Source organism: Phoxinus phoxinus (genome assembly GCF_949152265.1).
Source record: "Phoxinus phoxinus genome assembly, chromosome: 19".
NCBI lineage: Eukaryota > Metazoa > Chordata > Actinopteri > Cypriniformes > Leuciscidae > Phoxinus > Phoxinus phoxinus.
Window position 1 is genome coordinate 25410757 of NC_136894.1, and position 24985 is coordinate 25435741.

The 24985-nt window shown below is 38.7% G+C and overlaps 1 protein-coding gene across 2 annotated transcripts; it reads right to left on the reverse strand.

The window, feature by feature from the left end:
• Nucleotides 1-1839: 1839 nt before the first annotated feature.
• cgnb (cingulin b) lies at nt 1840-23939 on the reverse strand. Of its 2 annotated transcripts, XM_079590665.1 has the most exons (21): nt 23721-23876; nt 17622-18662; nt 16908-17008; nt 16387-16456; nt 11399-11523; nt 11147-11279; nt 10542-10754; nt 10131-10258; nt 8895-8921; nt 8322-8418; nt 7953-8165; nt 6981-7070; nt 6579-6824; nt 5310-5480; nt 4970-5131; nt 4702-4791; nt 4521-4604; nt 4137-4255; nt 3920-4028; nt 3601-3764; nt 1840-2908 (listed from the first exon to the last, which is right to left on the reverse strand). In XM_079590665.1, exons 2-21 carry the CDS (start codon nt 18651-18653, stop codon nt 2776-2778), a joined length of 3507 nt encoding a protein of 1168 aa, XP_079446791.1. In that variant the 5' UTR covers nt 18654-18662; nt 23721-23876; the 3' UTR covers nt 1840-2775. The 2 variants fall into 2 exon arrangements, with proteins under 2 accessions (XP_079446791.1, XP_079446792.1); XM_079590666.1 differs by lacking the exon at nt 8895-8921 and having other exon boundaries at nt 23721-23939.
• Nucleotides 23940-24985: the final 1046 nt, after the last annotated feature.

Below are 24985 nucleotides of genomic sequence, written 5' to 3' on the forward strand. Positions count from 1 at the left end.
TCGCTTTGGGGACATAGCCATGTCTCGGTTTAAGGACAACTTTAGAGTCGTTAGGTCCAAACTCGAGGCACGCAGCGCTCACAGAGAGCGCGTGTAAGTCACCCACACGTTTAACTGATGCCAGAGCAATCAGAAATGCGGTTTTGAACGCGAGGTACTTCAGATCCACAGAGTGTAACGGTTCAAAGGGATGTGCTTTCAGGGCCTCTAAGACCAAGGAAAGATCCCAGATAGGAACCGAGGGGGGCCGTGGGGGATTCATCCTCCTGGCTCCTCTAAGGAAGCGGATGATGAGCTCATTCCTTCCTATCGCCCGGCCGCGCGTCGACTCGGCGAACGCTGCGATGGCCGCGACATATACTTTGAGCGTGGAGGGGGACCTGCCCCTGTCCAACAGCTCTTGAAGGAAGCAAAGCACCCACGAAACTCCGCACGTTTGTGGTTCTAGGCTTTTTTCCGTGCACCACTTGGTAAACACAGACCATTTAGACGCATAAAGTCGCCTGGTAGAGGGGGCTCTAGACTGCGTGATCGTGTTCACGACCCCTTCTGGCAAAGCAACGGGTACCCGTTGATTATCCATGCATGCAGAGACCATCGCTCTGGATGAGGATACCAAATCGACCCGCCGGCTTGGGAAAGGAGGTCTTTCCTCACCGGGATCGGCCATGGGGCTGAGTCTGACAGCCGCACCAACTCCGAGAACCACGTCTGGTTCTCCCATCGGGGGGCTATGAGGAGCACCGAATGACGCATTTCCCTGATTCTCTTGATTACCTGTGGTAACATTGAGACCGGAGGGAACGCGTATAACGGGCATCTGGGCCATGTCTGGGCCAGAGCGTCCTCGTTCTTCGAAAAGAACCTTGGGCAATGGGCGTTGTCTGTCGACGCAAATAGGTCGACTTTCGCCTTGCCAAAGTGGTGCCACAATAACTGGACTGACTGAGGGTGCAAGGACCATTCCCCGGGGGGAATATTGTTCCTGGACAGTCTGTCCGGTCCGTCGTTCAGGCGTCCTGGCACATGCGTCACTCCCCACTGATACCAGTCGGTCACTAACCAGGGCTGCAGAGCTAAAACGCAGCTCTGAGTCACTCTGATTCGGAAACCGCCGGAAGCCCAGGCTCGGTGATGTACACGAGCGTTGAGCCATCGTTGCAGAGGGCGCATACGCAATAGACCTAGCCGGAGCACTGCTGCGGCTGAAGCCATAAAGCCCAGCATTCTCTGAAACGTTTTCAGGGGAAAAACTTTGTCTTTCTGGAAAGACGCGGCCAGATGCTGAACACGGCGCGCGCGCTGTTCAGACTCACTCATCTCGGCGAGTATCAACCAGAGGTGCCTCTCCGTTACCGTGAGCGAAGCCATACATCGTCCCATCGCTTGTGCTGCGGATTTTGTGGCGCGAAGGGAAAGGTCCGTCGCGCTGCGCAAATCCGTCACGACCTCCTGAACCGGGCCTTTCTCGTCCATGCGGCGGAGGAGTTCAGCCTGGAGAATCTGGAGGACAGCCATGGAAAATCGAGGCATTTTTGTACAAACGCCTCGCTCTTTTAGGACGTGAGTCGCGGCGGCGAGCTCACGGAGAGTTAGCTTCTTAAAAGGATACTTGTCGCCGGATAGCGTAGCTGGCACGGACGGCTGAAGGTGGCGAAGACGGCCGGCTTCCTCAGGCGCTGTCCTAAGCTGGCTGGTCGCTGGATTCGACGGCGGCGGCTTCTCTCAGAGGTCAGCGTAGCATAGAGCGTCGCTGAAGAGATGAAAATCACTGTTACGCAGCCTCAAACTTTCTTTTATACGCTAAGCCACCCCCACTTTGGCGGGCTTTGACGCGTGAAAAAAAAAAAGGTTCACTTAAAGGCTAAACCCATATTTTAATGACAACATAATACTTATATTTTAAAACTTTTACTGTGTAGTGGAAGAATAAACTTTAAACAGGACAGTATATACATATATATTGTACAGTGTATGTAATATGAAATTGTGTTCCAAATCAGGTCTTTAAGAGGTAAATACATATATGTCTCTGGAAAAATGACAAAAAGCAGCTCAAGTTTTATTAGCTGTCTAAATGTATGAAAATTTAAGGCAAATACATATATTTAAAGCCATTACATTAAAAGATATTTTCCTTTTTCTGTCTTGGCACAAAAGGTGTCATTCATATTGCAAGTTTAGTTCTGAAATTAAAACTTGCTTGAAAGCTACACAAAAAGAAGCCTTCTAAATATCCTTCATACAAGTGCATAACAAATAAAGATAATAGGGCGAACACTTGCGACAGTTTCATTTGAAATTTCAAATTAATTTTGAGCTAAAGTATCCATCATGTATAAAGATAAAATTCTTCATTGAAACCTTTTTCATTACCACTTATCAAAATAAAATATAGAAATAAAATGTACTGTGTGTCACAAACAAACAACATGACACTCATAAACACAGAAGCAAGAACAAAAAACGAATTTCCTTCAAAATTAACCAGTTTCAGCAAAAACAATACTAAAAGAGCTTTTGGTTAACAAATCTTCACATTAACTGCTTTATTAGGCCCTCAAACCCGTCAAACCCATCAACCCCTATCAAAGACACCTGACATCACTTCCTGTTGAAAAGGCTAGCCGTCCAAAACAGCTTTTTCAGGCTATTGAATTCATATCATTTGTATCCTTCATGTTTCAATATTTCATGTTTCTTAGTTATTTTTACATATACAAGAAAACACAAATCAAGCGTGTGCAAAAGATATTTCCCCGTCTCCTTCAGTCTTTAACAGTTGGTGGTCTGAAGTGGCGTTTCAGTGAGAATAGATGTGATGTTTTTTGAGTCAGAGTAACTGTCCTCTTCCTCAGAACTCAAGGTGCTTCCCAGAGTTGGACGCCGTGATTGTAGAACCTTCCTCCTAACAAACAATCACACACACACTTTAGACACCAGAGAGACCATCATCTGCCATGGACCAGCATTGTAAGCGCACCCTCTAGTGGTGAGAATGTTCAGAAAAATAACCAGTAAAAATGGCCACTCAAGAAATTGGGGCCCAAGTACTTAAATGAATGGTGGGATGTAACTTATAGTAACGAAACTGCTGGCACTACTACATTTTTAAATGGTGTGGCAGTAGCTCAGATGTTTTCAAGACAGTGTATATTTTTCCAGTATCAACCTACTTTTTCCAATAAGTAGCAGTAAATTGATCAAATAATATTATAACATCTAATTCTTTATGTAGTGCCTTCATGTAATTAACCAATCATATTCATTTGAGTGAATTGGTTAATTCAGAGGGTCCAATTTTATGAAGAATTTCAAAAACAGATTCATTTGAGCATCCAAATATTGTTGTGCTGCTTTTTCTCACTTTGTTTTAGCTATAATAAATTATATAACGTTAAAAAAATTTATAAATAATTTTAGACATTTAAACTAAGAAATATTAAAGTACCGGTAATAAATAACCAATACAATTACATTTGAACTAACTAATAAATTACATGTTTGTATGTATAAGTAGATACCGTATGTATATTTCTATACGTGTATATATGTATGTGTGTATGCATTCACATACATACATGTTTGACGGACACTCACTTGAGCTCGTTCTCCAGTGTGTTGACTTTGGCCTGCTGCGCCTCCTGCAGCTCCCGCTGCTCCTCAAGATCCCGCAGAACCTTCCGTCTGACGCCCTCCAGACGCTCCACCTCCTCCTCGCTCTCGTCCACCTGACGCTTCAGAGCCTTCACACGCAGAGACAGCTAGAGACACAAACACACAGCAGCTGTTTAGATGCACACACTCCTCCGCTGCTCTAGCTACATCTACACCTCATTTACAGAAATGACAATTAACATCATTCAAAAAAGCTTTTCATTTTCTAAGTTATAAGAAAGCTACATGTGTGGGTGCTTGCCTGGTCTCTCTGTTCAGCGTGTTGATTTCGCTCAGTGTCCAGGATGGCCGTCACGTCCTTAAGTTTTCTGTCCAATCTCCTCTGAGCAGCTAGTATGGTGTTTTTCTCTCTGAGTGCACAAAAAGCAGTGGATATATTCATTTCCAGTTAGGTGTTGATTGATGACAGGAGTGTGTGTTTGTCCTTCTCTAGTATCTCTTCTCTATGCAGCGTGTACCTCTCTTCACTGCGCAACCGGTCCTCCAGCTCCTGAACCTTGTGTTCTAGCATCGTGACCCCAGCAGAGGGACGCGTCTGAGTGCCCATATCAGCTATACGAGACTTTAACTCCTTCATCTGAGAGACCATGAGAGGAAATAGACAAATAATAGAAGATTTTAAACGCATAATAAAACTATGAAGGTGACATAAGAGTGTTAAACATGTGTTAACCAAATGTATTTGTAAACTAACATTTCTTTTTATGGTTTCTGATCTAGCTAAACTAATTCTAATAACTGTCAAAATAATTTTCATCTAAATAGATTAAACAAACAAATCTGGAAAAATGCATAAATAAATAAATCTAGAAATACTATGTGAATGTGGAATCTGCGTGTACCTGTCTCTCCAGTGCACTCTTATCCATCTCAAGATCATGTCGGGCTGAACGCTCCTGCATCAGTTCAGAACGGAGCTGATCCACCTAAAAAAAATATATTCGAAATCTATATCTGTGCTTGCAAACACAACAAACACAAAAATGACATTTTAACCAGGCTTTAACTAATGCGTCTATGTACCTGCTCTCGACTGCGAGTGATGCGCTCGTTCAGTAGCTCCGCTCCACACTTCTCCTCGTCTAACTCGATCTCTAATATCTTCACTTTGTCCTAAAACAAAAACATGCATTTTTATAAACATCCCCAAACGTACATCACTGAAACGACCCTATACATTTTCTCATTTCTTGCCACTCTTGATCACATGACTATTCAATGAAGCCTCTGAAACATTTTTAAGAATATGGACTGGGTGCTGTCAAGTTGGTCCACTCAAAAGTCCAGTTACCTCTATCAGGCGGATCTCTCGGCCGCGGTCCGTCTGTGAGCTTCTCTCCGTCTCCAGCTCATCCTCCAGGTGTTTCAGACGACTGCTCAGTAGATCTTTATCCAGCTGAGCGCTGTCCCTCTCCTCGGAGCACGTTAGCAGATCTTTCTTCAGACGAGACACCTGAGAAACACACACAAAGTTCATCTGGTGTGATCTGGGTTCTGTACTGAAAAGTTGTAGGTTCAAAATCAGAGCCGGATCAAAGAACCTTGGGGCTCAGAGGTTAATAGATGGTAATGGACCCTGTGCACTGTTGTACTTTGACACTGTGTGTCTAGTGAAAGGTGGACTCTCTCACCTCCTCCTGGGTGGTCTTGAGGAGGGCCTGTGCTCTCTGTAACTCAATCAGCCGGTCTTTACTGAGTCTCTGAGCGTCCTGCAGCTCTCGACGAGAACGATCCCTGAACTCATCCAGCTGAGACTGAAGAACCGTCACCGACTGACGCGACTCTCCCATCATACTCTCCATCTGATAGATAGAAAATGAAAAAACATCAAATAAACTCAGCAGAAAAAATGTAATAAAAAAAAAATATGATTTTTGTTTTGGTCATACAAATATTTAAAAGTGAGAGGGCATTTCTTTTCTTTTTTTGCCAAGTTTATATATACACACAAATGTAAAATATATGTAATATGCATTCCCATACGGAAATGTAATATATGACATAAGATGTCCCTATATCGCTAGTGACGCCGTCATATATGCTAAATATAAGTCAATATATTGCTATCACATATATACATATCTCTACATATATGTTGATATAGGTTTTTAACATATATAAATTTGCCATATTAAATGAGTATATTGACATATATTACTATGATGTATATGATTATTATTTATATAATACTGTATGTTTTGACCATATATGTCACTGATAAGTTTAATTTATATATGCCAAACTATTTACTATTTAACTATTTATTTCAAGTCAACAGATCAAGTCTACATATCTACATTTCATTTCAATTTCTATCTCATTTTCGAATCTTTTATGAATAAAATGTATTATTTACACTATTATACATAAATAAAATATATGGGCTGGTTTTATATGTCAATTGTTCCATTTTCTAATAGGTTTTATATATGTATGCGTTAAATTGATCAAAAGTCATAGTAAGGACATTTATAATGTTACGAAAGATTTCGATTTCAAATAAATTCTGTTCTTTTTAACTTTCGATTCAAAGAATCATGGTTTCCACAAAAATATTAAGCAGCCCAACCGTTTTCAACATTGATAATCAGAAGACATTTTTCTTGAGCAGCAAATCAGTATATTACAATGATTTCTGTAGGATCATTTCAGTGACACTGAAGACTGGAGCAAGCAATTTTGCGTTTAAAAGACGCCTAATAGCCGTCCATACACAGCCCAGACGTCTAAAGGCAAAATTTGGGCTGTCAGGGAAAATCTAATAGACGTCTAGACCATAGCCCAAGAATAGACTAGTCATCAATTAGATTAAGAAATTAAATGAGTGAAGAAATGAAACCAAAAAAATCGTACTGACCCCAAACTGTTTTTTTTTTTTTTAAACAAAAAAACACACATACCTCCTTGTTAATCTTCTCCAGAGATCGGTCCAGGAGTCTCTTCTGCTCCTCTACATCGATCTTGCCGCGTCTCAGAGCTTCCCTCTCTTTCTCCCTCTCCTCCAACCGTCTGTTGAGCTCGTCTTTCTCCTGACCCAGCCGAGACACTGTGCGACGGGACTCCTCCAGCTGGTTCCTCAGGCTGCGGTTCTCCTCCTCCAGGACATCTGAGGAGCTGCTGTCAGGAACGCTGGACTGCAGGCGTGTCTGGTGACCAAGAGGAAAAGAAAATCAATTAACTGTTTCTACATAGAAATACTGAACTAAAGCAGATGAGAAGAATGGTTATACCAATCATTTTAAAGCAAAATGCAATTATTATTTTTACATGAATATGATTAAGCATTTTTAGGGAGGTTTTACCATGCGGGCTATTCTCTCTCTCAAGCGAGCATTGTCCTCTTGAAGTTCTAGGTTGCTTCCAGTATCCAGGGATTGCTCTGACATGAAGGGCTACAGGAACAGGAAGTAAACAGATTAAGGGAACACAAATTACATTCGCAAGAACTTTTTCTGTTCTCAAGGAAAGCGAGAAGCTGTATAAGCAACAAAATCCCAGTCAATCAGAACATATTTGCCCTTTAAAGTACCCCTATTAAGCTTTTCTGAATATTAAATTTCATGCAGTGTGTAATATAGCTATTTGTAAATGTAAAAGGTCTGCAAAGTTTTAAAGAATAAAGTACATACGAAAGAATTGATTCTTAAACGAGTCATCAGCAATTCCAGTCTCACTTCCTGTTACATACCTACGTAACAAATTTGCATAATGCCAGACTATGGTCTTCATTGGCTGCCCGCGAACAATGTTTGACCCTCAAACACTGTAGTTGTAGCTGAGGCTGGAAGAGTTTGGTTCACCGTTTTCTGCGCTGCCAAAGCAAATCCACTTTGCATGCTCTTCAAAAGGATGAGGACTCAGGCTCATCAATTGATATGGAAAAATAATTACGCCCTATCAAGGGCTGAGGAAGAGCTGAAATTTAGATATGGTAAACGGTAGACCAATCACAACAGACTGGACCATCTGACCAATCAGAGCAGAGAAAGCTCGAAGTAACTGTTTTCAGACTCTTTTCAGAAAAGAGGCAATGTGCAATGTATATTATGAGATGTTTTTTGACCTTAGATGCATGTATATCTATTGTAGGAGACCTCCAAAACAAAATTAGAAACCTTTAAAATAGCATAACAGGGGCACTTTAAAATTCAGCTAGGTAGAGCAAGTTTCTAGACCAACGAGCGGAGCTTCCTAACACGATGCAAACTAAATAAACCCGGCTGGTTAAAGCAAAAACAAAAGAAATGTGATTTTATACTCCTTGTTAGAATTACCTGTGGTTTTCTCTCCAGTGCTTTTGCAAGTTCCTCTTTGTCTTGCTTTAATTGGTCTTTTAGTCTGTCAATCTCTACCTTCAGGTCCTTCTCTTGCTTCTCATTGGCTCTTGTTGCCGATTTAAGCTCTTCTTCCTTTTTTGCTGCCTCTGCTTTTTGTTTTTCCACTTGTGAATGAGCTTTCTTTAAATCATCTCGGCATCGCTGTAACTCCTGAAGATGCAAATTACGGTTATTCCAGACTCTAAAACAAATCTACGCATCAAAAGACAGCCTACACAGTGCATGGACGGGTGTCACAATTAGTCTTTTTGAACTGAAGAACAGCGAAAATACCGGTAGATTGCGGCGCTTCTTTATGCATCTTACCTTCATTAAAGGGTTTGAATCAGTTTCATCAGTTTGCTTCTTAACTGAAAGCAGCTTCTCTTCCAGTTGCTTCTTCTCATGCTGAGCCTGCATCAGCCTGTCCAATGAGACAAACACAAATTAAAATACACTAACAAACAATACTACAAATCAGAAATGTTAGTGCAGATAGCCACTACAATGATTCATCCTGTAGAAGAATCAACATTATATAGAAGAATCTGTATTATTTCAGAATCGAAATGATTCTTGAAGGAGCGTCCACAAGAACTTTTGAGATATTAGTAGAATTCAAGTATTGTGTGATTAGATTTGATGTACCGGCTTAGATTGCGAGATTGGAGGATTTCGATTAGTCATTAATCATAGCTGGCTTTTATTAGACTTAATAACCTGAAAATTCAAACCAGGTTAATAGACTCTAGTTTAGTGTCAGTATAACTTGTACAGTCAGATTCTGTGAAAGATTACCGGTTTAAACTAAAACACTTCATCAATCATAGTTCATTTGATTAGATGATTCATTTCTGCCTGTGGTTTCAGCAGTTGTGCGCATACAGGACTTTGTCTCACTTTTGAAATGCGCTGCACTGCCCTCGCCTGGCAAACCAAGAGTGAACACATACAACAGAAAGACAACAATGAACATTCAATGAGCATATCTGATATGAAAACGTAGCATGAAACTCATAAAACACACAAAAAAATAAGAAAAACAACATATAAAACACTATAAATACTATGAAACCTGTGGGAAAATATTGTGATATATTCAGTTCATTCATGTCAAATCAAATGTCCTTTAAAACAGCCTTTTTTATCCACTAATATTAAAACATGTGGGGTCAATAAGAATTTATTTTCAGATTTTAATACTTTTTGTTGCATTGTTACATTAAATTGATCAAAATTGATTGAAATATTAATCTTTTGTAACATAATATCTAACAAAATGTTGTGCTTTCTATTCATCAAAGAATCTTGGAAAAAATGCATCACTGTGTCCACAAAAATATTAAGCAGCACAACGGTTTTCAACATTGATAATAAAATGAATTGTTTCTTGAGCACCAAATAAGCATATTAGAATGATTTCTGAAGGATCTTGTGACACTGAAGACTGAGTAATGGCTGCAAAATAATCAGCTTTGCCATCACAGGAATAAATAACATTCTAAAATATATTAAAAACAGTTGGTTTAAACTCTAACGATATTTATAATATATATATTTATCAAAAATATGTAAAAAGTGATGCGAGTTTGAATTGGATGCGAGGATAATAACATGATCTAGGTGTTAAATAACTCATCAAGCTAATTATATGAAGACTTTTTAGCCTACAGGATCAGAAGACAAATTGTTTGCCAAACATTCTTCATAATGAAGTCCTCAAGAACACACTGAATGTTAAAAAGGGGTGTTGGTCACAAGGTTGTTTGTATATGATTACAGATGAATCACTTGACACCTTAGATAAATACAGACTTGAACCTTAAGACACCTTAAGATCTTACAAGAAATTATAATACACAACTATGCAACCTTAATCATTTAAAACATTATGGACATGTTATGTCCCCTTAAAATATGCCAATTTTAAAGGTAGCAGGGTCACTGTTTTGTTGGTCATTATTGGTGGGCTTCACTGCACCCACATTGCATAAAATTAAACATTTCTTAAATTATGATGTTGGACCCACCCACATCGCATCACCAATAGTCCCTGTCGCTCATTTGTCGTGATTCACCAAAATTTTGGCATCACCACTATTAACATTCTTCAAATGTTGATGCTTGAGAGCTTACTCTCGGTTGGCAGAGCCGCACTGCTCCTTCCATTGGTCGCTCTGCTCCTTGTATCCCTCCAGCTCCTCCTCCAGAGCCAAGATGGAGGCGTTCACCTTCTGACGCTCCTCCTCGATTTCCATCTGAGACTGTGAATAAGGCAAGACCAAAAGACACACAAAATCAGGTGGTAACAGGGAAAACTTCAGTTCTATACTTTGCACCCATTCAGATTCATGAAACTGTTTAGACAACCAAACAGATCACAAAGCCGAATGCATCCGGCCTAGTTCAACTACTCCTAATCAGGCAAGACAAGTCAAGCAATAAAACATCCCTCTTCCATGCTAATCCCCTTGAGGCAGGGACTACAAATGTGAGAAACAGGCGTTCATCACCCTGAAGGGATTTTGTCTTGAAGTGTACGGTCACCTGTGAGACGGTCTCCATGCTGTGACGCAGGGCGTCCATGTCTTGACTGTACTCCTCTCTCAGGGACTCCATCTCTTTATCATGGGACTCCACCTCATCCTTCAGGGCCCCTTTCAGAGCGGTGAGCTCTCGCTCCCTCTGTCTCAGTGTGTCCTCCAGTTTCTGCCTCAGCATCAGAGACTCCGACAGGTCTGCCTGCACCGTCATCAAGTCCTGAAGAGAAAAGGAAACTGGAATGATTAACAAAAATGATGGAAGGATGGACGGACGGACGGATATGATTACTTTATTTTCAATAATTTAGAGTACCAGTAATCATAATAAAGAATGAGTAGGTGTGTAAAAACATTTGTCTAGTTCTTTATGCGTGTCTGGATACTGTATATCTAACATTGTGTATCTTTTTTAAATTTGATTATCTGGAGTTCGCATTAATTTACACGTTAAACAATGAATAATACATCAATTCACACATCTTGCTGCAATGTTATTTTAACGTTGTATATATTAATATTAATATATTTGTTATTTGTATATATTATGTTTAAAGCATATAAATGGCTGATTAAGGGTCATTATTGCACCATCACCACAATCATGCTTACTAGCTGCATTGTGTCAGACTGAGTCGAGTTTTCCGGCATTCGTCTGAGTTCCTCCTGGAGCTGAGCGAGCTGATCCTCCTGCTGCCGCAGGCGAGACTCCACCAACTCCCGATCCATCCGCAGCTCCACCATTCTGAAGACATCAAGAACACATCACACAAATACAATCAAAAGTCTATACCTGACGGGGTTATGCTTTCTGTTGGAAATTTGCTTCATGTTTTGATGTTAATAAGGCACACAGAGACTTACTGATCCTGGTTTTCCTGCAGTTCTCTCTTGGTCTTGTCCAGTATTTGCTGTAACTGTGTGTTCTTGTTGAACTCCTGCTCCAGTTCGGTCTTCATATTGCTGTCATTCACTAAGATCTGAGGACCCTGTGGAAAAACAAATCCAAGCTTCAACAATTAATGGAGTGGCCTAGGTTCGAAACTAATATATCTCTATTCACAGCAAGCTGTTCATTACCACAGAAACACTGATGCATCTACAATGGAAGTCTATGGACGAAAACATTCCAGTAGGTTTAAAAACAGAATTATACATTTTCAACAAAGCACTTATCGTAATTTTCCCACACAAAAATGTGTTTTATAAACTGTAAAGTGGGATTACTGTTCAAGGTGGCTGAACAGGCTAACATTACTGGCATAAATTCTGTGACAAGATTTTTTGCTATGTAAAAACTCTTTCCTGGCACCTTGCGTGCAGTATATGAACGTTATAAGGTTTATTGGCTGAGCTTGGTTATGACAGGAATTCAAATATTTAATCATTTTTCACAGACAAGATTAGTAAGTGATTTTCCAGCAAACTACAACTTACACTGTAAGTGTTAAGTGTAAAAATGATTTCAACAGGCTTTATCAAAGCAGAACACATGTAGCTTTGTTCATACAAGTTGCAGCCCAAAACAAACACGCATATTTCTACAAGGAGAATGATAGGTGTGATCTCAGGGCTATGCATTCATCTTTGCCTTGAATTTCCCCTCAGGAATCAATATATCCTGTCTTATCTAATGTATCAACACTTCACAAGTTATTCTTACTGCCAATCACCTCAATAGTTAGTAATAATTCACAAAAAGGCTGTGGGGAGATTCTGATTGACTCTCGATACAGATACGTTTTAAATTAATCATCTTATAAACGCACATTGCCGGTCTTAATGAGGAAACACACCGAAACATAAAACATCTTTAAAACACGCACACACAGCCTGTAGCCAAGCTGTCTGCTCCTCAAATAACCCAGTCCTCTAGGATATCCCATCTGACCATTCAACTGCTGTTGCCGTCACTATAATGACCACACATGGCTACTACGAGGTCATTTGAACTGACCTCTTGTGTTGCAGGGTCTAAAGTTACTTCTTGAATAAAATAGTACACATTAAAGTACAATTAAAGGGTGCGTCGCAATTAGCTCCCTAGCTTCTGAAGTCATGAATCAGTATATAGTGTTCATGAATTGGGGCATTGGTAAGGACAGTAAGGACCCTGGCTCACTACTACACACTGGGACACTCATGACTCTTATTTCCGGGGATGTGACGTCCTCATTGTACAACAAAATCACTACTGGTATTTATGAACAACAGCAAAACTGATATCTTTCTGATGGTTTTTTTAATGTTATTTAAAGTACATAATGAAAAATACTTTGCTTGTTACATACACGTACAACATCAGCTGTAAGTAAATTATAAATGTTAGTTAGATTATGTTCATTACCTGTCTAGCGATGTATGTTTATGCTGAAATATAATTAAATAATGGTTTGTATTTTAAAACATCTATCACGTTTCATTATGTGTATTGAATTGAGTTGGCTCATGTGATTTATGCTTCGCACTTCAGAACTACCGTTACAGGGATTACAGGGAACATAGTGAGCATTTACATTTACATTTACATTTATGCATTTGGCAGACGCTTTTATCCAAAGCGACTTACATTGCATTATCCTATACATTTATACATAGGTATGTGCAATCCCCTGGGATCGAACCCACAACCTTGCGTTGTTAACGCAATGCTCTTACCACTGAGCTACAGGAAAGCATCAATGCTCCCTGATTTTCACAGTGCATTGTGGGACTTTTTAGGGAGCGACTGGTAGGATTTTGCCACGGAGACAGCCGTAAAATGTCCGACTCCCTGATCAGTGCCCTTACTGAACTAGGGAGCTGATTGAGACGCACCCAAAGTCATGTTGTTAGAAGTAAACTTCCAGCACAAGTGTAAAGCAAAACAATTAGCCATGTAGATAATTATTAGAAAGAATTATCTTAAAGGGACAGTTCACCCAAAAATGAAAATCAAGTCATCATTCAGGATCATGTTATTCTAACCTAACGCACTATGCCTTTTTTCTTTTTAAACAGAATATTTCAAATGTCCCGCTTGCGCTCGTCCATATAATAGCAGTGAATAGCGATCAGCATCAAACTGGTCTTCTGTACACGGCTACACGTTCATTCTGACTCGCGCAGAAAACGCACATAAGTTGTAAAATAAATAAATAAATAGTATAAAAATAAATAAAATAAAAAGTGACATGAAATACAATGCCGAGAAATCACCCCAAAAAAGTGCCTGTGTACTTTCTTCACCGAGTTGAATATCTCTGGACCGGAACTTGGTTCTTGTTGCGACGAACACAGCAGATAAATTCACTTCAGAGAAGAAAGTATATGGAATGTATTTTGTGTCCCATTTTTATTTATCTTGTGTGTTTATTCTGGGTGAGTTGGCTGAGCACGGAAGACCAAAGGCCAAGGTCAGGATTTTCATTAAATAAAACATTCAATTTTGGTTAGTTTTTCACCAAACCCTATTGTATACACCAGAACACTTGGAATATATGACACCGGTCACATTCTGAGATACTTCTGCATCTTTTTTTTTTTTAATCTTATTGCTATTCACTGCCATTATATAGATGAGAGCGAGCAGAATTTTGTTTTTTTAATTCTCCTTTCGTGGTCCGAAAAAGAAAGAAGGGCATACGGCATTAGAACAACATCAGGGTGAGTAAATGATGACTTAATTTTCATTTTTAGGTGAACTAACCCTTTAATCCCAGCATTTGCTATATAACCTAACGGCATCACATAAGCTAAAAGGATCATCTTACACGTCCGTTCAAAAGCTTGTGGTTGGTACGTTTTTTTTAATGTTTCGGAGTCTATTCTGCTTACGCAGGCTGCATTTATTTGATCAAAAATACAAGAAAACATTGTCAAATATAATATTACAATTTAAAATAATTAATTTTGTTCTAATATATTTTAAAATCAAATTTATTCCTGTGATGGCAAAGCTGAATTTTAAGCATCATTATGCCAGTCTTCAGTGTCACATGATCCTTCAGAAATCATTCTGAGTGATTTGCTAGTGCTCAAGAAACATGTTATTATTATTATTATCAATGTTGAAAACTGCTTAATGTGGAAACCGTGATACATTTTTATTGTTATTTTAAGAAATTCTTTGATGAATAGGAAGTTCAAAAGGTTGAAATAAAAATCTTTTGTAACATTATAAATGTCTTGACTGTCACTTGTCTGTCAATTTAATGCATCCTTTTTTAGTAAAAGTACTAATAAAAACACCAAACGCATCTTACTGACCCCAAAATTTTAAATGATATATAAATCACAGTCTAACCGCTAAAATCTCCAAGCATCTGACGAGGTTTTCTCCACGCTAATAAGCTCAATTAACAACAGTCAAAACGTCTCTCGGCAATACTGCCCACAACAACAGAGTTTATCATGCACGGACGAGCACTCAGTGGGATATAACAGAGCAAAAGGCCGTACAACTAATGTGCCCATTAAAACCGGAACCCAAACAGACATGCTGAGGGCCCCCAGGTCGAGGGGAAACCCTCCCTCACAGGTATCCATTTCCAGTGTAACTTAATTATTGATGGATCACAAAGAGCGAGCTCTCGACCACGCAGCCCTAATCAGCTTTTCCTCGTTGATGCGACGGTTGCCAAGAGACTGTAGCAGGATATTTCAAACACACAGGAAGCTTATGCAAACACGTAGGCTAGCAATATTAAAACAGACAGGCACATCCGTGCATGCATGTGTATACAGGAAGACAATGAACATACAGAAGCTCTCTGTCTTCACCCAAAAATGAAAATTATTAACTTACTGGGGCAGTTAAGCACCACAAAAGTGGTCATTAAGTATAATTAAAGTATCATTAAGTCTTTTGTTGTCATTTGATAGCTTTGTGTGAGCAGTTTGCTGTAACGAACAGAATTTTAGGTGTTTTTCATTGATAAGCCATTTTAGTGTGCTATGAGAACCAGATCAGTCCGATTCATGGACAAATCACACAGACTGGTTTTGTGAACAGAATCAAACTGTTCAAAAAGAATTTGTTCACAAATTGGACATCGCAACAAGGGAATTAAATTTTAGCCTCAAATTTCTATCATAGGATTTCTTAAAACCTGTTATTTTAGAGCTTGATTCTTGATCATTCAATAATTAAAATTTAATTGATTCATTTATAAATCAAAATTATATTAGATTGGCCAGGTTTTTCCTCAAAGTCAAGTTTGGAATGAGTTAATGACTCCCCCTTAAAAAAAAAAAAACTCTTTTTGGCTGATCTACTCTCTTTAAAACACATAATCATAATGCTTATTGGTCTACTTAAAACTCTATCTTTATGAATAATGAATGTTTATCTTCTCTTATGAATGTTATCTTCTCTCACGGTCTCAGAATATCTTTCTGGGTTACGTTGTCACTTTCAAAACACACTCGCAATGCAAAACAGGGATGTGATACGCAAACCATGGGCACACACACACACACAGGCGCACACACACACAGGCGCACAAACACACAGGCGCACACACACACAGGCGCACACAGACACACACGCGCACAGGCACACACGCACAGACACACGCGCACAGGCACACACGCACAGGCACACACGCACAGGCACACACGCACAGGCACACACACACAGGCACACACGCACAGGCACAGGCACACACGCACAGGCACAGGCACACACGCACAGGCACACACGCACAGGCACACACGCACAGGCACACACGCACAGGCACAGGCACACACAGACACAGGCACACAGGCACACACGCCTTCTCTGGATGTAGTTTCCTCATTCAACAAATGCTGCTGAGCACTATTCAGTGCTGGGAAATGCAAACTGATTTATTGAACATGAGTATGCTTACCTTCACCTCACAGAAGCTTTCATGAATGAGACTCGTTTTGCGTTTGATGGCCGCCTCGCTCTCAATAGACCTAGTGTTAAATGTGAAAGGAAATCGAATGAACCAGAAAAAAAGAGATTATGTCATATTCAGAAAAACAAATGTGAGAGGTGTGTGCCACTGCAAAATGCTAAGATGGTGGGGTTGCTTTAAAGTCGCTAGGGTGTTTTAAGTGGTTTGGAGTATATTGGTACTCTGAAAACTTTAGCAAGATCCTAGCAGAGTGGTTTTTAGCATGTTGCTATTTGTTCAAATCCCTAATCTCCAAGTATGAGCAATACAGAGTATAAACTTACTAAATATTATCATACCACTCATGCAATGTTACAGCTATTAACAGTAATATTGTTAGGCCTATGTGAAACCAAACTTTTATAAAAGCATGAGGTTTGTCTTTATGCTATTGATTAAACTAACTTTATATACTGCAAAGTACATAGGTAACTGCTGTGTGGCTTGGTAAAATAAAAGTATTATTGTACCCCTCTTTAAGTATGTTGTAAATGGCTTGTTTAGTCTGGGCATCCTCTCCATTTCCATTCTCTGTACTGGTGGTCTGGCTCTTTATGAGGTCAGGGGTTACCTGAAAGAAAGAAAAAAAGTCAAAAAGGAGCATTATTTTTTTAAATACCACACATAAAATGTCCCTTCTACCTAACAGACATCACTGAAATAGAGATTTAGAGAAATAAGCCAATAAAAAAAAACGTGTTGGCCAATCAAAAACTTTCAGGCGGTCCTCCAATCAAAGGTGTAATTTTTCCGCCCTTCAAAGGCATGTTAGCCAACTCAATGCCCGCATGTAGAATTTACGAAATGATCATTTCTGATTGGTTAAACTTTCTGATTAGCTTTTAAATAAGCATCCATACGCCCCGTAAATTATTTTCCAACATTTTGGCCATGCTATTCCAAAAAAACAACAACTTTAAAGTCACAATGAAATGGAAGTAGCAACAGATATTTCCTTCCATATTGTGACATACATCCAAGTGTTACGGATTATCAAAAAATAAAAAAATACATAGGGCCGGGATTGGTTCCACTCCAACACAAGCTTCAAGGGCTTGAAGTAAATGTCACCAAAGAAAACTCATTTGCACCAGAAGATTCAGTAATGACATTTTGATGAAAAATGAAGAGGTCAAAATAGAATACAATTCGGCTAGAATACAAACAAGATCTGGAGGACTCACTGGTTTCTTTGGAATAGCAGGTGGTGCCTCCTTGGGCACAAACAGCTTTGGTGATTGGCTAAAAGTGAGAGGTTTGGAATTGGGTATACCCGCCACTTTAGCCACAGATGTGGAGTCTCGTCCTAGACTGGCGGTTGATGGTTTTGGTGAGCTGAGTTTGGGCACTGCAGCTGGGGTAATTGAAGCATAGGGGTTTATTGTTGGAGAAGTTGATGGGGCCTCATCGGTAGGATTGTTGAGGGCATCCACACTGTGAGACCGAACTCGGTTATCAAGACGAGGCTGAGTTCGGGATTCTGAGATGGGAACATCACAAAAACTACCACCACCAAACCGGCTAATGAGTTTATTAATGGGAGCCAGTGACTTTCTGTCTATAGCTGGGGCCTTGTCCTCATCCAATGGGGCTGGGAGAGTAGGGAGCGATCCATTTAGCCCTGCTCCATTCAGACTACTCCCAGTCCCATTCTGCTTGACCTTCCTAAGCCCTGCTTCATTAAAGCCATTATTGTCCTTTTTCTCCACCTTAGGAGCAAGAGCAGAAGGGGTAAGGCGTCCTGTAGTCCTGGTCTCAGGTTCTCCTTGAATCCCTGCCTGTCCATCACCAGGTGGCCTCCTTAAAGGGCTCCCAAATTCCTCATCAGGAGAGCCAGGTTGTTCAGCAGGAATATAGGAACCCTGGGGAGTTCGAGCCCCTTCCCTTTGTCCCAGAAACAGGGTGCTGTACGGAGAAGTCTGAGAGACAACTGGGGCTGAGCTCTGGATTTGTGGTTGAGTTTTCAGCTGTACCCCGTAAGAGTCCCCCTTTTCTCCGTCCTTGAGCACCACGTACGGCTGTCCTGAAATGCCTTGCACCCGCACAGCTACTCCATACTTAGATGGCGAAAGAGTCCCATTGGTGACACCACCAACTCCACCAGCCATTCGACTTCTGTCTGGGAACCCTCCGCCATCATCGTCCAAATCTTTGATGAAGCGGATCTGTACGCCGTAGTCCAGAGGGGGCTTCCTGTCTGCTGAGAGGGAACTCATTGTGACCTGCTATGGTACCAAGACAAAGAATTTAGTAAGTCAGTCAGTGCACCAGTCCATTTAGAGACCAGTTTTGTGGACTAATTGAGGAGCCCAAAGTAGGGACAGATACACAAAGGCGGCATGACAGTAATGGAGTGGACCCATTCAGGGTAGACTTCATATTTAATATGATTCTTGCATCTTGTTACAAAGCAGAACACTGAACAGACTTTTGATTCATGTAAACTTAGTCATGGCATCTACTTCATCTATACCACAGAACAGGACGACAGGACTTGATACAGTTTTGCTGCTTCCATCTTGGCTCACTTTTAAAATTATGTTAGGCTATAAATTTAGCTAACTAATTTCCCAAGAGACCCTTTAACAATCCTCTCTCCACTGCTTGATATAGTGTCACACCTTGATAAATAGAAATATGCAGGAGTTTTGTACGTGACACAGCTATCAGGTATCGGCACGAGTAATGAGACTATTCTCACATTTGTAATAAGAAAGATATTGTTTGTGTGTGACAAACAGGTGTGCCTTCTGGTAGGAGCAGGTTCTAGCACATTCCACTTGGCTTCTGGTCTTCCCGTTTTCCTAGAACACAGTTCCAGTATGTATGAGCAGTAACATTAGTTCAAAAATAGCTTATCAATGTGAAGGCAACATTCCGCAAATCATATCAAAGCGGTAAGCCGCACACATGGCACGTTGAAGTGAAGGATGAAAAATGCAGAGCCTAAGCTGCTGAGTAACTGGTGTTTATAGAGACGCATATATGCCCTATTGTACAAAACATGTGATGCAGAAAACATCCACAGCTATGCAGGGCATCGTCTAAAGCCCTCATTACAACACATCAGACAGTGTGTGCTGCTTGAAGTCTTGAAAACCATTTCTATCTGCAGTGTCTATGCAAATCAAGAATTCTAGAAGAATTGCTGCGTGTTATAGGTAGTATGTTGCATCCTGTGTTAAACACCAAGTTACTATGCACCAGCATAACGCTGGTGGCGAAAACTCAAAAGACATTGAGATCTAAAATAACAGTCTGATAAACATTTACTCTGGTCTATCAATGAATAACTTATTGAAATGGGGGATTTGGTTACATTATAACTGTCAGCGGCACTGTTGAGGCATTAGGTCTGATTAGCTACTCAAAGTAAGCCATTGTCTTCCTCACATAGGTGGAATTCCAAGCATTCCTGCAAAATGGAACCACCATGTAATTTCTCATTGGTTAAAGGAGATCAAGTCATTTTTTAACTGTACATTTCTGACAAAAACATGACAAAAATACACAAAGTAACCAAATAAAAACTGTTCACAGTTGCGATTTTTCCAGGTTTGGGATTTTGGACATGATTCTCACCGTCCACAAGGCACTGGGTTCCACCTTTTGTCCTTGAAGGAATGTTACTAGACTAGATCATCGTTTCTCTGTGCAATCTTCTATTCAAGCAGTAAAGTTAAGTCAAAGTTGTATTGCACATATGACTTAAAGCATGTGATGATTGATTGATTTGTAATTAACCAATGTATCGCCCCGTTTCTAACCTAGTTGGTCAAACTTTCTACATCAGAAAATAAGTGCAGGGGACTTATTGTGTTCATTGTATTGCAAACCTGTTATTGAGGTGGTATGGGTAAGGTTAGGGACAGGTTTGGTGGTATGGGTCAGTTTAAGGCTGGGTTAAGGTGTAAGGGAAGGCTAATTATAGATGTAGCTAATTAATTACATAAATTAATTAGGCCTACAGCTGTAATTACATGCAGGTATTTTTTAAATGTACAATGTAAAAACATGTAGGTCTATGTGTACACAATAAGTGCATTGCATCAAATTATTAATTTAAACGTTATAACATAGAAGTTAAAACACCTAATATAAAGTGGGACCATCTAATGAAGGCAACATAGTTCTACCAAAATGTAGGGGGAAAAAATTTATTGACATATCACATCATTTCTTATTATTAGTATAAAATTAAGTCTTTGATTTAGCATGTTAATTAGTAGTACGCTTATCTTTTACTGATACTCCATTTTCCTGTAAATAAACAGCTTTCAATTTTAAATAATTTTTAATTCGAACGCACTTAATATTTTGTCACACGTATCACTCATTTTGTATATTTAAAGTGTTAATAAAATGGATGCAGCAAGAGGTATTTTCTTCCATATTGTGATGTATCCGAGAGTATACTGATACTGTACTGATTATCGAAAGTGTACTTATTTCGAAAAAGAAAAAAATATAGGACAGACACTTGCTTGCTCAAAAATGGAGGCAGATGAACGTGATCTGCGGCATTCATCACCAGAGAAAAGTCTGTCGTTGACTTGTTTTCACCAGAAGATGGACCAATTATTGTTCACAATAACATCTATAATTAGCATTGCGAAAATACATGGGGAGGATTTTCATTTCATGCGACTTTAAATTCAAATAATTTGGATTTACTTCCGTTTTCTTTTCATTCCTTGAATCAGTGAATAACCTGGAAAGTAACAACACTCAAACCACACTCAAATTTCAGTTCTGTATGCATGACTATACACACATAAAAAGCATAATTATGTAAATGTGTACACACACGTTGGGTTTCCATAGACATGATGATAATTTTGTATACTGTACAAATTGTAGCCTATATTTTAACCCTAAACAACTTTTTAAAAAAAGAAAAGAAAAAATAATTTAGTATGATTTATAAGTGGTTTTCTTCATGGGGACCAAAAATACAAAAATGTCCCCATAAGATCAAATATTTCTAGTATTACCATCCTTGTGGGGACATTTTGTCCTCAAAACGTAGGAACCTGAACCACACACACATAGCCTACACAGTATGCACTGTTACAGATAAATTATCATTACAACAGATCCTTTAGGCTTGTAATAACAGATCCACTAACATGACTCACCCCGGCTGCATTTTTCTTTATTGGTTGATCGCTTCTAGTAACAAAAACCTAAAACAGATTTGTTTGGGATATCTGTTTCCACTCTCTTTGAAAGAATTAACACCCTAAGGGTACGGCTTTAATCCATTAATTGTTATCTTGGTTGACGCTAGGGGAAATACTTTGCCTTTAGCCCCAATATTTTTTTTTACTTTTCAGTACTTTCAAATTGTCACCAAACGTAATGTAAATAAATTGACATGGCCCCCCAAAAATAGACTTTTAACAAAGTAGCATCTGTGCTATCTGAAAATCATGCTATGCCATTTTTTAACGAACTTCTAACATGTTTCTTAGCCACTTTTAATTAATTTTACCCAACTGGTCCCAAAGTTATTTTCACTTGGGTTTATGAAGTTAGTTCTCCTCAAGTTTACACAGGTGTCCAAGCAGAATAACCACAAGAACACTGTAAAAAAATGATATGATTAATAAGCTATGACAACATATGTTTTTACATTACTTTAATTCATTAAGTTATAGCAATTTTCAAACATGTTATACAAGATTCAACTCATTTTTAAGTGAGTTTAATATTAAGTTTAAATTACTTTAACAGCCAAGTTGATTGTACTTAATATAAGGCAGCAACTTTTATTGACAGTGAACATGAACATGTTCCACAAACGTGACAACCAGAAAGTGTCCAAATACTTTTTGTCTTCAATCTGAGTATACATTGTTTAATTTATGCTTTGAAAAGTGTAGCCAATGTGTGCTACTTTTCTGTAATACAAATGCTACTTTGATATTTAGTAATCTAATGCCATTCAATGATATTAAAACATTTTTTGAGTGCCATGGCCAACTACTTTTTTGGATCATTGGATAAGGCTAATGTTGTGTACAATAAAACACAACATGTTATTATAACAGTATAAAAACATTAAAATCCATATTTATAGGACATATATTTATTTAAAGAAAAAGCAGTACTCACGGAAAACAAGTGATGCTCCATTTAGGATTAAGGTTTTCTTATCACCTTAAACAGCCAATCCCGATTATTTAAGCTTATATGCTTTGAGCTCTGTCATAACTGGATATATGTAAGCTCTGTTTATTGTCACTATCACAGAATTCTCCAATTGATGTAATATGATAGCTTTTGGCTAGTTTTTGTTGACAAAATACTTTAGCTTGCTTGATGAATTGATATAGCCTACAAGCTAATAAACAAGAACAAAACAATATTCATTCAATATTATTTGCCAATGAGGACAATGACTCATAGTTGTGTACTTATTCAATGCAATTAATCAATTGTCATTTTATTATTTATATTTTATTTGGCAGTTTATTGTAGCCTACTATCAGGATAGAATTTGGGGTTGAGACTAGGTTTGACTTTATTGTTCCATTTAGGCTACAAGTATGTTCCATTACACAGTGTAGGAAATAACCAAGAGCTAAATATTAAATTACACTGAGACAGGCACTTTTGTGTCCCTAAGTTCTCTATTCAAGGACTTGAGAGAGATGAGGAAGCACAAGCAAAATGCAGAATGATTTTTTTTTTTTTTTGTAGTCCTGTAAATTGCGTCACACCCACCCAGCAAGTCAGTCAGTATCGGTGGGATCGAAACCAGCTGTTATTTAAATATACAGTTACATTAATATTACAATGAAGACTGTATGGCTACAGTTTGGATATATTGATTAGCTGTGTTGTCGTCCTCTGACTTTGTTAAAGAGAAAGACACAAAAAGTACAATATAGGCAGACAGATTCAATAGGCTTTGAGATCGAAGACCTTCCAATCATATGGGATGCGCAACGTTGTCTACAAACAATTTACAAAAATGATGCTGATCGGTCCCGGTGAGTTCACAGAAGGCTAGATCAAAGTCGTAATTACTTTATTATATAGTCAACGTTGACCAGCGCATCTTCACTGTAATCCAGCCTGCAGCCATCAGACACAAAGCAACAGGTGTTTATATGCTTCGCTCAGCAGAACTTGAGAGTAAATTTGAAGCCATGTGATTATGGATTATAACAACTCAAAGGCTGGACACAAACCCGCAGCCATGAACAGCAACAAAAACAGAGAGCCAAAGGCAAATGTAACACAGCTGAGTAAACAAAGACATTCCTTCTGCTTACCTGTTTTCTGAAACCTTCAACAATGACCTTCAGAAGGCACAAAATAATAATAAAAGCCCTTTCTAGGTTTAGTCGCTATTAAAAACTCTTAGCTGAGAACAAGGATGAATAGTCCATGCAAAACTGTCAGTGCGTTTTTTTCCGAAACAACCTGTTGCCTTTGCGTCATCGGTCCGCCCCTCTTGAGCGCTCATTGGCTGGAGAGTTGTCCCAAGGCCGACCGATGTGAACATGTCATTGGCCAATATCCAACGTCAATCTAATACAAATTATTCAGGACCCGCCCATTAACCAATTTAAGTAACCCGAATCCACTGTTTATTACCGTTAAAACTGCATTTTGATTGTGTAACCCTATAACAAAATAATATAAAATTAAAAACACAATACATTTTTGAAATACAAATGTCTATGAAAAATAGCCTAAATGCTTATTAAGGTGATAACAAATAATGGTTAAAGTCAGATAACCTAAGAAAATTAAAACATTCAATGTTCATTGTTTGTTATGAAGATTTGTTTGCTAATACATCAGTTTATTAGAGAATATTAAAAATGGAAAATGTTAATATTTTACCTTTAACAAACTTTTTTTTTTAAAGTTGATAATTTTTGTAGCCTAAAGGTTGGGCCTCAAATCAGAAAAACATACTTCGGTGTAAATGATTTGTAAAATCATGGATCTGCGAATGTTTTATACATTCGTTCTGCTCGTGTTTCACAAGTTTGGCCATTCACAGCTTGCTGTAGCATTACTATCAAGTTGGTCATAAAACCAGGATCAAAATTTGCATTTTCAAGACATTAGTTTCCTCTGCCATTTCCAGCTGCTTTTTAGAATGGGAGTTTTTATTTTATTTTTTGAGTAAAACAAAGTCAATTTGTTTTGTTCAACAATTCAAAATAGTTTCTAAAACATCTTTAAAAAGTACTACAACTACCACGAGAATTCAAGTTTATGTGGTTTTCAAACTGTTGCCGTCCTTGCATAGCAACTTCTTAGTAACAAGCCTTTATTTAAACACAGCAGCTTCAAAATGCAAGACTAAGATTTAGGTTAAACAAAACATCCCTTGAAATAATGTGAACCACAGACTCGCAAATAAAAACTGCAATTATAAATACATTTTAGAGGGAACCCATGGTGAATTAGTCATCTGAGTTGACCTACAAATTGATTATTTTATTACATTTATATAGAACAAATAAAATCACTATATATATATATTTACTTTTCTTAAATACCACTTTATAGAATCTCATTG

Bases quoted from the DNA above. Each gene is read 5' to 3' on its own strand.
- cgnb (XM_079590665.1), bottom strand. From the start codon at position 18,653: ATGAGTTCCCTCTCAGCAGACAGGAAGCCCCCTCTGGACTACGGCGTA. The intron at 7,071-7,952 runs GTAATTCTAACA...CTGTTCCTGTAG, and splicing joins CACTGGAGAGAAAACCACAG to CCCTTCATGTCAGAGCAATC. The intron at 5,132-5,309 runs GTGAGAGAGTCC...TGTGTTTCTCAG, and splicing joins TCAAGACCACCCAGGAGGAG to GTGTCTCGTCTGAAGAAAGA.